This window comes from Chiloscyllium plagiosum, chromosome 12 (genome assembly GCF_004010195.1).
Source record: "Chiloscyllium plagiosum isolate BGI_BamShark_2017 chromosome 12, ASM401019v2, whole genome shotgun sequence".
Lineage (NCBI taxonomy): Eukaryota > Metazoa > Chordata > Chondrichthyes > Orectolobiformes > Hemiscylliidae > Chiloscyllium > Chiloscyllium plagiosum.
This window is the reverse complement of record NC_057721.1, coordinates 37,503,219-37,518,732: the sequence shown is the minus strand read 5'-3', so window position 1 is coordinate 37,518,732 and position 15,514 is coordinate 37,503,219. Positions and strand designations below refer to the sequence as shown.

General features: G+C 38.5%; 2 protein-coding genes across 2 annotated transcripts in view; one reads left to right on the top strand and one right to left on the bottom strand.

The window, feature by feature from the left end:
- Positions 1 to 15,514, bottom strand: part of LOC122555117 (cytochrome b-245 heavy chain) — a 46,965-nt gene that overhangs the window by 26,998 nt on the left and 4,453 nt on the right. The window contains exons 2-6 of the mRNA XM_043700813.1: positions 9,414 to 9,509; positions 9,217 to 9,327; positions 6,940 to 7,012; positions 5,432 to 5,571; positions 3,120 to 3,301 (exon numbers count right to left, since the gene is read on the bottom strand). Of these exons, the coding sequence (XP_043556748.1) occupies positions 3,120 to 3,301; positions 5,432 to 5,571; positions 6,940 to 7,012; positions 9,217 to 9,327; positions 9,414 to 9,509 (602 nt within the window). The remainder of the gene's footprint in view (positions 1 to 3,119; positions 3,302 to 5,431; positions 5,572 to 6,939; positions 7,013 to 9,216; positions 9,328 to 9,413; positions 9,510 to 15,514) is intronic.
- Positions 4,355 to 15,514, top strand: part of LOC122555118 (gamma-aminobutyric acid receptor subunit rho-3-like) — a 116,695-nt gene continuing 105,535 nt past the window's right edge. Inside the window, exons 1-2 of the mRNA XM_043700815.1 lie at positions 4,355 to 4,404; positions 12,178 to 12,237. The gene's annotated coding sequence lies outside the window, so the exon portion shown is untranslated. The remainder of the gene's footprint in view (positions 4,405 to 12,177; positions 12,238 to 15,514) is intronic.

The following is a 15,514-nucleotide window of genomic DNA, read 5'->3' as shown; positions in this document are numbered from 1 at the left end:
TCAGGTGTGGACCATCCTGTTTATAGAGGTCCCATCTTCCCCAGAAAGAACCCCAGTTATCCAGATACCGGAATCCCTCCCTCCTGCACCATCCCTGTAGCCACGCATTTAACTGTTCTCTCTCCCTATTCCTCGACTCTCTATCACGTGGCACGGGTAACAAACCAGAGACAACAACTCTGTTTGTTCTAACTCTGAGCTTCCAACCTAGCTCCCTGAAAGCCTGCCTAACATCCTCTGCCCTCCTCCTACCTATGTCGTTGGTGCCAATGTGGACCACGACTTCGGGCTGCTCCCCCTCCCCCTTAGAACCCGGAAAACACGATCAGAGACGTCACGTACCCTTGCACCTGGGAGGCAACATACCAAACGTGAGTCTCTCTCGCTCCCACAAAACTGCCTATCTGTGCCCCGAACTATCGAGTCCCCAATAACTATTGCTCTGCTCTTCTCCACCCTTCCCTAGTTGAGAGGAGAACTGACAAGCCCAGCATGTAAACAGACTGCATGAAAAATGACCTCTCTTAAAATGGTATCTGTGATGCAGAAATTCCCAACAAGGAGAAAAAAAGACACAGGAAAATCCAAAGACAAGAACCTACAGCTGCCTGGTTTTGAGATAAGAAATGTTGTTTTGTAAATCTTAATTGGGAGTTTTATTGGGTTAGTATTATAGAAGGGAAGGTAAAAGATAGATTACAGAAAGAAATTGTAAATAGTGGTTAGTTAATTATCCTCTTATACTTTAAGAAATAAAGTTGTTAATTTTTACTTAGTTCTTGGCCACTCAAATGTTTACAGATTACTGCGTGGGATAAATCTCTTGGGTTGCTGGTTTTAATTTAAGCAGGTGGGTTTATCCTGTGTTGTAACTGTTGGGGCTAAGGTTTGTGATTTGAACTGGTTTAAACAGTTTTGAATAGATTTGGGGGTATGAAAACTCCCAGCAGACTTAAACACTTGCAGGTTAATGTCCTCATTTTAAATAAAATGCAGGTGAGACAATTTGTTTAATTTTGGTGACTTGTGCTTGATTAAATTAAAAGTGAGAGAAATAGCTCTTAAAATTGCTAAAGAGGCTCTGGGATTTGAAGATGATTCTCGAATTTGCCAAGAAAGTTTAGAAGGAAAGCAAAAGACCATAGTTTTAAAATTAACAAGTTAAGTTTGTGTTTAACCAAGGACAAAAGTAAAGCTGAAATGATAAAGGGATTACTCAAACACTTAGGTGTGTCAGAGAAAATGCCAAATGCAGTAGAGGTAGAAAACCTTGAATTAAAATTAAGGAAAATTGAGTTAGATGATAAACAGAGGGAGAGAGAAAGGAAAAGAGAAAGAGAAGTTGAACTTGAGAGGTTGTGACTTAGTCAGCAAAGTCAAGTTAATAGGATGGAGATTAAAAGAGAAGGTAGTGATAGAGATAGATATATATATATGTCAAAACTCTGCCACATTTTGAGAAAGATGTTGAAGCTTTTTTTATTTCATTTGAAACATTAGCAAGGTAGATGGAGTGGTCTGATGATTTATGGGTAAAGCTAGTTCAGACTAAATTGGAAGGAAGAGCTAGTGAGGTATTTGCTGCATTGTCAGATGAGGTGTCAAGAGATTATGAAGAGGTTAAACAGGCTATTTGAAGTGCTTATGAATTGGTGCCAGAAGCATATAGACAGCGGTTCAGGAACACAAAGAAGGAACCAGGTCAGACTTAGGTTGAGTTTGAAAGAATTAAACATCATCACTTTGATGGATGAGTGCATGCTTTGAAAATAGATAGCACATTTGAGAGATTATTCTGCTGGAGGAGTTTAAAACTCACATGGAAGAACAGGAAGTGAGAAGGGCAGCAGAACTAGCAGATGAGTACATCTTGGTGCATAAGACAAGCTTCCAGTCAGAATTTCGTCCTGTAAAGGTTAGAAGTTGGGAGAAGGGAAGATCCTACACTGGTCTACCAAGAGTAGAGAGCATTGGTAAGATTTTACCACACGATAAAAAAGAAGCCCAAGAGGGTGGAAAGGAGGTGAAAGGCCTTAAGTGTTTCCACTGTGGGAAAGTGGGACACGTAAAGTCACAGTGCAGGCCGTTAAAGAAAGGCACTGTGGGAAATGATGTGATAAAAGAAATGCTGGTGGCATTAGTGAAGGTAGTAAAGGAAACCCCAAGAAAAGTGGAGGAGCTGCAGGACAGTGCACAGCCTAGGTAGGGGCTGGTTATGGAGTTAGTACCTGATCTCTACAAAGAATTTCCCTGTGTAAAGTGTACTCAGAAAGAACAGGGGGAGAAGGACAAGATGTTATAATTTTGAGAGATACAGGATCTAACCAGTTGCTGATGAGCAAATATGTCCTCTTTCTGATCTGTTACCTGAGCAGGTGATAATTTGTGGGACAGATGGCCATAATTTTAGCATTCCCCTATGTAAGATCAGGTTGGAGTGCCAACTTAAGACTGGGCAGTTACAGTGGTGTGATTGACAGAGTGTCAGTTCCAAGAATTACAGTTTGTTCTTGGGAATCATTTGGCAGGATCCAAGGTGGGAGTGACAACTCTTATTGTGGAGAAGGCCAAGAAACTGAGGAGTGTAACACTATTTTTATTTCAGATCTGCAGTATTTTACTCATTTAAAACACTATTGAACCTTTTCTCCAGTCAAGAACACTTTGCTGCAAGTCTGTCTGACATGTGACAGAAGAGAATGAATACGGGAGTAGGCTAGTAGGTGTGTGCACTCTGGGGTTATCTACAAAATTCTGAAAGACCTGCAGCCACAATAAGTACACTTAACAGCCTTCATTAAACAGTAGGAGTTATGAAGCATTTCATGATCGTCAGAGTTTTTTTCCCTTTTAAATGTAACAAATGTGTAAGTGAAATTTCTGATATAGAATTGGGGCATTTTGGATTGTGTTTTTAGCGTATCATGCAGCCAATGGTGTTTTGCACATTGCTACGATTGGATACAGATCTGCTGATACTTTTTGCCAAAATGTAATTTAGCATTTATTCATATAAGTCTGCTGCTCCCTTGATGTTATCTGAAACACATTTGCTGAAATTAGAAAGATGGCATGTCAGTAGGTGTAAATGGTAGACAATTTACAAATACAATACATACCCAACTCCATGGATCACAAGCCCAACAAAAAAGATCACAAAAAGATGATGAGTGTACCAGAAAACCTCAAAGTATGATCTCCTGATAATTTCTGTTGATGTTGTTATCATCAGTATCAGAGCAAGAGTGATGGCAATACCACTCAGTCCAGCCAGGGTTGTGAATGCTACTTTAGTGGGATTCTGGAAAGGAAACATAATAAGTTTGTAAACAATGTAGAAAAAAAACCCCAACACCTTGACCGATCATTAAAATGAAAGAGAAACTTGAATGTTTCAGGAAGTGTAATAACAGAACATGAAAACACGGTGAGCAAGAAATTGAGCTCAGTCCAACCATTGATTTGGGCATGAAGAAGGCTGCTAGGGTTCTACAATGACACCTTTTGTCTGCATGGATATTTTTCACATGAATACTCAATGCATCATGGCAAAGGTGTTGGCATATAGTGAATATTTACTGCGGTTCTTCACAGCAAGGAGATCTTTGTTAATCAACTTTATAGAGTCTGTTTCTATGCTGTATGACTCTAAGAATCTATGACTCTATGACTCATATAACATGGTAACAGAACATTCGGTCTAGCTCATCTGTGCAGATCAAGTTTCCCAAACTAAACTAGTCCCATTTGGCAGCACTTGGCCCATATCCCTCTAAGCCTTTCCTATTCATGCGCCCATCCAAATGTCTTTTAAATGTTGTAACTGTTCCTGAATCTACCACTTTCTCTGGCAGTTCATTCCACACATGAACCAACCTCCAAATGAAAATTTTGCCCCTCAGTTCCTTTTTAAATCTTTACTGCCTCATCTTGAAAATATGCTACTTGATTTTGGACTCCCACAGTCTAGGAAAAAGAATTTTTCTATTCACTTTATCTAAGCCAGTTATGATTTTATAAACCACGACAAGGACACTGTCCACCTCATTACATTCCAGTGAAAGATGTCAAACCCTATCCAGCCTTTCCTTAACTGCCTTGGAGGAAATTCACAATATGTTTACTAGTTTGATACCCCTGGAATAAGTATGTTTCACAAGGAGGGGATGTAATGGTTGGACTTTGTTCTGCTGAACTTTAGGAGACTGAGGTGTGATCCAATGTGATAAGATCCTGAATTGTGCTACAAATTGGATGTAGATAAGTTGTTTCCTGTTGTCAATCAATCCAGAACTAGGGAGCATCATTTTGAAATGTGGTGCCTTTGTTTTAGGACAGAGAAAGGAGGATTTTTTCTTTTGAAAGGCGTGACTTTGGAACTCTCTGACTCAGAAGACAGTAGAGGTAAGATTCTTAAAGTTTTTTTAAGACAGAGGAGAAAAGATTCATATTGGCAAAGGAATCATGGGTTATCAGGATGGATAGGGCAACAGAGTTCAAAACATAAAACATATCATTCATGATCTTCTTCAACGGCAGAACCATGTCGAAGGGCTGAATGGTTTACTTCTCCTATTTTAGATGTTCATTTGTTCAGTGATCTTGGCCAAAACATCTTCAGCTGTTTTGGCCTATCGTAAAGTCTGAAGTGGGGAAGTTCACTGATGCTGACACCAATCGCAGCTCCTCAGATATGAAAGCAGTCTGTGTCCAAATGCAGCAAGACCTGGGCAACATTCAGGCTTGGGCTATAAGTGGTAAATATCACTCGCACCACACAAGTACCAGGTGATGGTCATCTCCAACAAGATAGAATCTAAAAGCTCTAGTCAGGTGTGCATTGGAATACTTGAATGGACCCAGTTCCAACAACAAGAAATTGGACACTGTGCAGGGCAAAAAAGCCTGTTGATTGGCATCCCATCTGAGTTTCAACATTCATTCCCTCCATCACTGCTGTACAGCATATAACATTTACAAGATTCACAGCACTAACTCACCAAAGCTGATCTGACAGCACCTTCCAAACCCATGACATTTATCACCTAGGACAAGGGCAGCAGATGCATGGAAACTGCACTGCAAGTTATATTTCAAACCACATAGCATCCAACTTGAAAGTACAATGCCATACCTTCACTTGCTCGATCAAAGTCCTATGTTATCCGCCATAGGTGTACCAGCACCAGATGGAACACAGCAGTTTGTGAAGACAGCTAACCACTGGCTTCTCCATGGAAATTAGGGATGGTAATAAATGTGTGCCTAGTCAACAATGTCCACACATCAGGAATAAGTATAGAAGATGTAAAATGTAGATTGTGGGAAATCCTATCATACTTTTTTAAATTAGTGCAACTATAACAATGTTTGCAATTTAGCCACAATGTATAATGACTTCATTAGATATCAAAAGGAAGTTACAGGTTACCGTGTTTGGGTCTCGAATTGGATTCAGATAGCTTTCATCATTTCCAAGTTTAGACAAAACATTGTTAAGTGTTCCATTTTCATATCCTTGGCTTGTCATAAATCGTTCAAAGTTGAACAGATGTGCAATGATGTGAATGGCTATAAAGGAAGTGATGGAGCATCCATTATAACCTTGTTAAAATGCAGCAATATGTAGGTGATAACCAAAACTGCTTGAATTACTTTATCGTTCAAAGAAGTTGTGTACTAAAATATGGCCAATAGAATCAACTTAAATCATGCTTCTGAATCTGAGAAAAATTATATCAGTTAATTTTTAATCATAGTCAGCATGACACGGTCTGATCCCTTGTGGTCTAGGATGCATTGTACTAATCTTTTTAAGATAAAGTATTACTGCTATAGATTTGTATTAATAAGTATTTTACAACAATGTCATGGTCATATTCCCAACTCTTCTTAAGGTTGACCTTAAACTTGTTATATTTGAGAAAAATATTATCCTCTCCCATTTTTAATGATATCACTCCTTTTAGAATCCCCTAAAGGATCTGAAGAAATAGTAAAGAGAGACTATGATTATGTCTAATAAAAGAGAAATAGTGCACATGCTGGAAATCTGAAAGAAAAACAGAACTGCAGGAAAAACTCAGTAGTATCTGTGAAGAGGGAAACCAAATGTATGACCCCTATATGAATGAAGAATTTGAAAGAGGGCAGGAGAGATCAATAACAGCTGAAGCACCTTCCAGGGCCAGAGTCCTGGTGAACCTAATAATAGGCATCACTGACGTGCTTTAGTTTCCTTTCCCACCAGGCAACTGGTCAAACGAACAACCTGAAGGAGCACCAGGTGTAAATACATGCAGTCTGGGATCTTAACGAACAATGCCCAGACTTTGGGATGTCATATGGCAGGAGGGAGAGGTTGTTAATGAGGTCATCAATTTGAGGCCAATAGTTCAGGTTGATGGGCTTTTAACAGAATAGCTTCTCTTTTTAACATTGCACTAATGCCTACATGCTCACTTCTACTTATGCCACTGAGTGTTTCAATTACTAGCTTTAATAATGTCAATTATTTAGGTTAGCATACAGGGACACTTTCACTGATATTGCCTCTCCAAAATTTACCCAAAATCAGGATAAAACCCTATAAATCTGGAAAGGTCATTATTGCCATAAGACAATCATGATGATATTCATGTTTTGTACAGAGGTGACTTTACCCACAAACAGACCACATGCATACAGACAGTGCTTTCAAGTACTGGCAGTACTGAATTAATTTCCAGAGGGGAATCAGTGAAGTACTTGTAGTACTGTACTCTGGCGTAAAGTATTTGAATAGTTACAACATTGCTTGATTATATCCAAAGGTTTCTGATTTTTGAATATTTTTGCTTTTAATCCCCCCCAAAAAATTAACTTTTCTAGTCCATTTTATTTGATTTCTTGAATTCAGGAAATAAATTACAATAATGTAAGAAAACTGTTTTAAGTTACCTGTATGGAGGGCAATCATGTAAGCTACCAGCTTATGGAAGGAAATATTTCGGTCCAGTTGTCTTCGGCAGCACTTTAAATTAAAACAGATGTTACAAGACACTGTGACAGATGAGTGTTTAAACAGATTGCATTAGCCTAGGTGATGGCAGTAGAGTAATTTCAAGCTCAAATAAATAGCATCAAACGCTGGGTCTTAGTTTTTCCCAATGATTCTTGTTGAGTTTCCTGTTATTCTGTTGGTAAATGATTATGCCTCAAATAGGAATGAGCTCTGACAAATTATCAAGCAGCACACATTTATAATTTTTGCTTGCAGCTTTAGCCACCTCTAACAATATAAACCAAGCAGTACAGCAGAGATCTTGTGTTTTTTTTTATTATTCCACTAGCCTAAGCAATGCCTTGAATTTTCTTGGCAATAGCAAACGACAAATACCAGACTTATATAAAATTTTCTCTTCTCCACTAACTGCAGATTTTACTCTGGAATTTGTGTAACTAGAGAGACACTTTAGTAAAGAGCTCTTTACAGGGTATCTGAGATTTACTATGCCATTAAGGATATCTTTCTTTTCAATGGGCAAACCTGAATTACTTCTGAGAGTACTGCATATCCATCATTGTTGATAAAGCAATTTATTGTCATTCCATGTATTTCAAAGCCAAATCTCTTGGTGAGATACTGGCAAATTGCTTGCTTATTTTCATCACTTTCTTATTTTACATTTTACTTTTATTCAGATATGTGTAAGAATATTCAGCATCTACCTTTGTAATACAATGAGAAGCCTGTGAATATCTTGTTTACCCCTCGGTTCAGCACCAACACTATGATCAGGGTTTAAAATGGCAGTCAGGGCTTTCCTTTCTCTCTCGTTCATGCCACCTGCAATGTTAATCTTGGGTGGCACAGTGGTTCAGTGCTTAGTACTATGACCTCAAATTTCCAGGTGCGTGTGTCCTCCCATACTCCAAGGTGACTTGACCATGTTAAATTGCCCATCATGCGCAGGAATGTGTAGGCTGGTTGGGTTGGGCCATGGCAGATGTGGGGATTTGAGAGGGATCTGGGTGGGATGCTCTTCAGAGGGTGGTGCAGTGTTGATGGGCTGAATGGTATCTTTCTGCACTGTAGGGATTCTGTGATTAAGGTGGTGATCTTCTGGCTGCAATTCTCAAACTTTTTTTATTTTTAAAAACAAACTGGAATCAAACATGCATGATCAGAAATTGCTGGAAAAATTCAGTAGGTCTGGCTGCATCTGTGCAGAAACATCAGGATTAACATTTCAGTTCCAGTGACCCTTCCCAGACCCTTTGGGTCACTAGATCTTATTTCTTCCCACAGATGCTACCAGATCTGCTGAGCTTTTCCCATAATTTGTGTGTTTTGTTTCTGATTTCCAGCATCCACATGTGCTGCACCATTTCAAAATGTGCACAATAGAAAACCATCTCAATAATTCTGTAGATACTTCCTAACCAATCTGTTCAGCAATGTGATGACCCACCTCTGAAGCAGATGGGGCTTTATACTAACGCCTCCTGAATCAGAGATAGGGAAACTACCACTGCACCATAAGTCTGCATTGGTGTTCCCTTCTATATAACTCACTTAGTTTCATCCCACTCATCTATTTACTTTCAATATCCCATCAAATTCACCTCTTTCAAACAGTTAGCCAATCTCTTATTGAAATCAGCTTACAATTTCAACTTTTAATTTCCTCTTTAGTTGTTTACAAACTGCCCTTGAATAATCTGTGATTTGGGTGGGGATATTGTTCAATATTAAATGGGTGATTGAAAAAAGAAGCTAATGCATTTCTATTGTGGTACAGCAATTGAATTTCAAATCGTTAATAGCCTCACAGCTCAAGGGTCCCAGGTTCGATTCCAGCCTTGGGCAACTATCTGTGTGGAGTTTGCACATTCTCGCCGTGAATGGGTTTCCTCTGGGTGCTCAGGTTTCCTCCCACAGTGCAAAGGTGTGCAGGTCAGATGAATTGGTCATAGTGTTGGAAGTATTAGTCGAAGGGAAATGGGTCTGGGTGGGTTACTCTGCGAAGGGTCGGTGTGGACTGGTTGGGCCGAAGGGCCTGTTTCCACATTGTAGGAAATCTAATCTAAATATTAGAACAGAAATAATCCACAACAGCAACTTGGTGATTTTGTACTATGAATTGTGCCTTGGCTGATGCAGCAGATGTTAAATATTGAAAAGGGTAAAAGAGCATGCACATTTCATACAATCAGATTTATTTGAATTCTTACCCCACATGATCCTCTCAGGAATGACAAAAGATTTCGGCATACAGGAAGGAGGATCAGCATGCAGTTGAAATTCAAGCATGCAGCCGGGGCTCTAGCCCAGGCCAGAGCAGACTACAGAAATATAAAAAACACACATGAGCAACAGTGCATTTGCAGAAGAGAAATTACCATCTAAAATAGCATCAAGGCAAACTTACTCCAAGAAGCTCTCGCGTGTAGTAAAACTTGTTCCCAGCCTCGTACACGTTAAAGTAATTCACAAAGAGAAACGCATTTATTCCAAGCCACACCAGCTGCAAATAAAAAGTAAACTCAGCATTCAGTTTAAAAAGGTAGGCTGAAATCTACTGATGACCATAAAAGCATTGCCATATGTAGAAATTGCTGGAAAAGCTCAGCAGGTCTGGCAGAGTCAGTGGAGAGAGATCAGTTAACATTTTGGATCCTTCCTCAGAACTCCTTTGAAGATGAGTATGTAGAGTATATTCAGGATATTTCCCACTTCTGAGGAAGGGTCACTAGACCCGAAACATTAACTCTGATTTCTCTCCACAGATGCTGCCAGACCTGCTGAGCTTTTCCAGCAATTTCTATTTTTATCAGCATCTGCAGGCCTTTTGGTTTTTATAAAACTATTCATTTTTTTTGTCAGGAAAAACCCATCTGGGTCACTAATGACGTTTATCCTTACCTGGTCTGGCCGACATGTGGCTCCAGAACCACAGCAATGTTGCTAACTCTGGACTGTCCTCTGAAATGGCCTAGCAAGCCACTCACTTCAAGAGCAGCAGGGGCAGGCAATAAATGCTGGCTAGCCACGAGTAAATTTTAAAAAGAATCTCTATTTTTATTGCAATCTCTTCTTTCGTTATTTTGCTGATATTAAGGACTTTACTCCTCTGGAAGCTTCTAATTCATCCTCCTACATCAAATATCCTGTTCCTTTCATTGTCACAGGTACAGACTGGGACTAAACAAATTGTACATTAAACATCTTGATAGAGCAGAGTACAGAAACTCAGGAAAGGGGGATCATATGCTTATAAGAGGTCCTGTCAAATCTCCATTCTGTTTAAACTGATGGAGGAAGCTTGAGCTGGGCTGTGCTACACTCTTGTGAAATCCCCTGAACTGAGTTTTCCTGAAAGCACTTGTTCCAGGCGATAATAGATGCTCAGACAACAATGCAGAGAAAGATTTAACTCATCATGTAGACATTCAGACTTATTTGTCCTCCCCAAATCTAACTCATTGCTCCCTAGAACTTTGGAACCATAATAGAAATAAAGTCAATAAAGGGGAAGTAAAATAACTTTTTGCTAACATTTAGAAAACCCTTGTTTCCTGTCAAGTGCAGAGCTGGAGCGAGTGGTAATTGTATTACATTTTCACTGAGCAATTTATTTTTTAAACTGTCCAGCACATGTAAAACAAAATGTAAGGACCGAAACAATAAAAAGGAAATCTGTTTCTTATAGAAATGATCGTCATATTGAAATGTAAGCAATATTTCTTGTCTTCAGCTCAGTAAGGCCAGTTATGATTTTGACATTCTAAGGGAAATTCTAGGAAAATAAATGTGGGTTCTTTAGCTTCTCAATCTAATCTGCCATTCAATGAGATCATTCCTTCTCTGTATCTCAACATCTACTGATTTTGATTCCACACAGCTTTATGCCTCTGCCTAACTAAATAACGTAAGAATATAAGACATGAGAGGAAGAATAAGACATCCAGCTGCTCAAGCCTGCCCTGACATTCTATAAAACAATGGCTGTTCTACTGAAGCCTCAAATCCTCTTTCATGCCAGTTCCTCACAATTCGCGACTTTGAGACGTTTCAAAAACCTATCCAGCTCCTCTTTAAGTATTTTTAGTGGTCTAGCCTCCACAACTCTGGGGTACAGGCTTCCAGGCATTCATTCCCCACTGACGACATTCCTTCATCTCATAAGAATGTCTCTTATTATATAACTATGTCCCCTATTTTGTGACTCCCAGCTAGTGGAAACATCTGATCAATATTATCCTGTCAAGTTGTCTCAAAATCTCATGTTTCAACAAGATCATCTCCTATTCTTCTAAACTCTAATTTATAATGGCCTAATCTGTTTAGCTGTTGGTGATAAGTCAACCTCTTCTTCCCAGAATTAAGCCTAATATGTCTTTTGAGCTGCTTTCAATGCTAGTAAATTATTTATTAATTACACAGACCAAAACTGTACACAGTACTCCAGGTACAACCTCACCAACATTGTCAGTTGTAAAAATTCTCTTTATATTTAAACTACAACCCCCTAAAGTCAATCAATTTCCAAATTCTAGACTTTCCATGAAAAACTCTTTGCTGTCATTCTTATTTTAAGGCTAGGTCAAGAGAGGAAATAGTTTCCTTCACCTCAAACAAATTAACTTTCTATACTCAATGTACTATAGGCCTAGTTGATGCAACTTGTCCTCAGGTTTAACCTTTGCAGAACACATTCTGTAATCTTATCAACTTTCATATACAAAAAGATATTTCCCTTGAACCAAAACTTGACCATATGCACAAAGTAACAAGGATAACAAGTCCATAGATGAAGAGAATTTGCTTTCAGAGCTGTGCTATTCACTGGAAGTAGGATGGATAGCACTAAAATTTCCTGATGTATCCAAAGAGAACCCATGCTGATAAGTTATATAATTCAGGCTGAAAACTATGAAGGAAATTACTTGGAAGTAAGATTGATATAAGCAAGAACAGATACAAGAAGTTCAATTAAATTACTATACTTTCTTTGTACATTGCATAATGTCAATTTCGATTGGTATTTGCTATTCAGACATATAACAGACAGCAAGGCAGGAAAAGACAGTGATGAATCTGGATTGCTAAGCTGGAATATAACAAGTCTTGACTTAATTTTACTTCAAGTAAGCATATAGATTGGTAAGATATTTTCTTTCATTAAATCCCAGGGTTTCGGCTCGCTTTGGACAAGGAAGAGTAGCAATTGGAATTAAAATGCATAATTGGAGGTGAGTCAATTTCTGTGGTGAGACCTGTTATGAAGGTGTAGAAATGTACTGTACCTTTAAGAGAGTGAAGGACTTAGCAAGTACACAGTGCTGGAGAATTTACAATGTAACATTTGGTCCAGCAGCTAGCACTGGCTGAGTTGCTATGAGACAAATAAACAAATTCGAATTTGGCCAATTAGTTTAAATTATACCCCAAAATACCAACTTCCAATCAAGTTTGAATTTAATATCTTGACTATAGTAAAAACTAATCCGATGAAACAATCCGATGCTTTGGGAGTCCAAGACCAGGAAAAATTGAACAATTGAGGGGAGAACTGCCAAGCCACCAGCATATACCGACTGCCCGAAACACAGCTCTCTAAAAGGTACGATTATCCATTAATGACCCATGAAACAGAAGTCCCTAAAAAGAAAATCTACAGGAAGATACAAATGGAAGATTTGACAGCTGCCTGGTTTTGAAATTTGAATTTTTGGTAAATCTTACACGGGAATTTTATCGGACTATTATTACAGAAGGGAAAGTAAAAGATAGGTTAGAGAAAGGAGTTGTAAATAGTTAATTATTCTCTCATGCTTTAAGAAATAGTGGTTAATTTTTACTTTAAGAAATAGTGGTTAATTTTTACTTTAAATAGGTCTTGGCCTTTTGAATTTTCACAGATTACTGCACGAGATAAATCTTTTCTGTGTTGCTAGTTTAAATTAAGTGTGGGGGTGGGAGGGGGAAGGTGTTGTAACAGTTGTCTGGGAATTGAACTCGGGACCTCGAGTAACACCTGGACCAGATAAGTTACAATCAAAGCTTAGTATTTGTACTAATTTTGTGGCAGTTTATCAAATGCCCTTTGGAAATCCATAAACTCTATTTCAATCTGTTTGCCCTCACTAAGAAACTCATAAATTTAGTTAAACACAGTTAATATCTCACACAGATTAAACTGCAATGGAATAATAGGCTACATTTAAAGAAGAGATGTCTTGGGTACAGTTGAAGTTCATTTACACAATGGGGAAAAGTAATATAAGCAAAACCAGATGTCTTTCATCAAAGATGATAAGATGAAGCAGGAAAAGAGTGCATATGTCAGATTTATAATATAATTATAAATCAACCTCTCTTAGAAAGGAAGAGGTCAAGTGAAGAAAATAAGAGGCAAAGTTTGAGAATGAGAAGAAACTGTTAACTAATCTAGAAGTCTGACTGAGTCAAAAAATTAGTAAGAAGAGGAGTGATGCTCATTAGAGATCCAAGGAGGATTTACACAGGGAGGAAAATGACATGGTTGAGATAGTAACTGAGTACTTTGTATCAATCGTCACCAAGCCTGATGTCTGGTGAAAAAGGTGACACTTAAGGCTCTGGATGGATAAAAAAATTGATAAAGAGGAGGGATTCTAAATATTGACTGTGCCTAAAGTTGATAGGACACCAGGACCAAATGGGAAGCACTCAGGGATACTAATGAAAGTAAAGGAAGAAATTGCAGATGCCCTGGTAACACGGTGGATTCTAAATATTGACTGTGCCTAAAGTTGATAGGACACCAGGACCAAATGGGAAGCACAGAGGGATACTAATGAAAGTAAAGGAAGAAATTGCAGATGCCCTGGTAACAACCTTCCAATCCTTCTTGGTGGTGCCAGAGAACTGGAGAATCACAAATATTGCATCTTTGCCTAAAAAGTCATGGGAAGATAAATCAATCAACAAGACATCAGTTGGTAGAGAAATTTGTATAGATGAGAAATAAAAACAAAGCCCTGGAGACACTCAGAAGATCTGGTAGCATCTATGTAGAAACAACAGTTAATGTTTCAAGTTCTTCAGTACTCATTTAAACCTCAGTTTGAACTCAGATGCAGCCAGTAATGCTGAGTGTTTTTCAGATTTCCAGTAACAGCAGTATTTTGCTTTGAATTGTATCAAAGAGAATGTTGCACAAAATCAAGAGTGAGTAACACTTGATAAAGATATTTGATAAAGTGCTACATAAAAAGCTTGACAGTAAATTGAATTTTTGAAATTAAAAGGGAAAGTGGAAACATGGATCCAGTGTTCGTTGACTGAAAAGAAATCGAGTAGTTGTGAATGGTTAGTTTTCAAACCAGAGAAAGGAAGTGGGATTCCCCAGGAATTGATATTAGAACTGCCATTTTCCTTGATATAATGACTAGAAATTGGGTGCACAAAGCAGAATTTCAAAATTTGTAGATGATACAAAACTTGGAAATAACTGCATGGAGGAGAGTAGTGGACTTGCCGAGGTCCGTGGCCTCAAAGTTCTGGGGGTTGGTGATGGGAAAGGGAAAATTAGTGTTGTTGAAAGTAATAGTGATTTTAAAGAGTCATAAAGTATCCAAAGACTTATAAATAGAGGCACAGCATACAAATCAAGGCAGGTATGATGAGCCTTAAGACTGGATTTATCTGAGTATTTTGTACAATTCTAGTTATTATATTTCGGGAATGATATAAATGCTTCAGCAAGGGTGCAGGAAAAGATTTACTTGAATTATTCCATGGCTATGGGACTTCAGTTATGTGGATAGGTTGGAAATGTTATTTTTAGAGAATAGAAAGATGAGAGGAGATTTGATAGTTGCTCAAAATCACAAGGACTCTAACTAGGATAAGCTAAAGAAAATGGTTCCTGTTGGAGGAAAGCTCAAGAAGGATGTAGGAGGAATAGTCAAAGAATCGATGGTAATATGAATATTCTTAGCACTAGAAATAGTGTTTGGATCAGGTGAAGTTGGTTATACACATTTACTCCATAAGTAATGTTGGATACCATTCTAAGTTACCCTCGGAAGGAATTGTTGCATTTTTTCTTTTAATGTGAGTTACAAGACAGAGGGTGGTGGTGGAGGGTTGTTTTTCAGACTGGAGGCCTGTGACCAGTGGAGTGCCACAAGGATCGGTGCTGGGTCTTCTACTTTTTGTCATTTACATAAATGATTTGGATGTGAGCAAAAGAGGTACAGTTAGTAAATTTGCAGATGACACCAAAATTGGAGGTGTAATGGACAGCGAAGAAGGTTACCTCAGACTACAACAGGATCTTGACCAAATGGGTCAATGGGCTGAGAAGTGGAAGATGGAGTTTAATTCAGATAAATGCGAGGTGCTGCATTTTGGGAAAGTAAATCTTAGCAGGACTTATACACTTAATGGTAAGGTCCTAGGGAGTGTTCCTGAACAAAGAGACCTTGGAGTGCAGGTTCATAGCTCCTTGAAAATGGAGTCGCAGGTAGATAGGATAGTGAA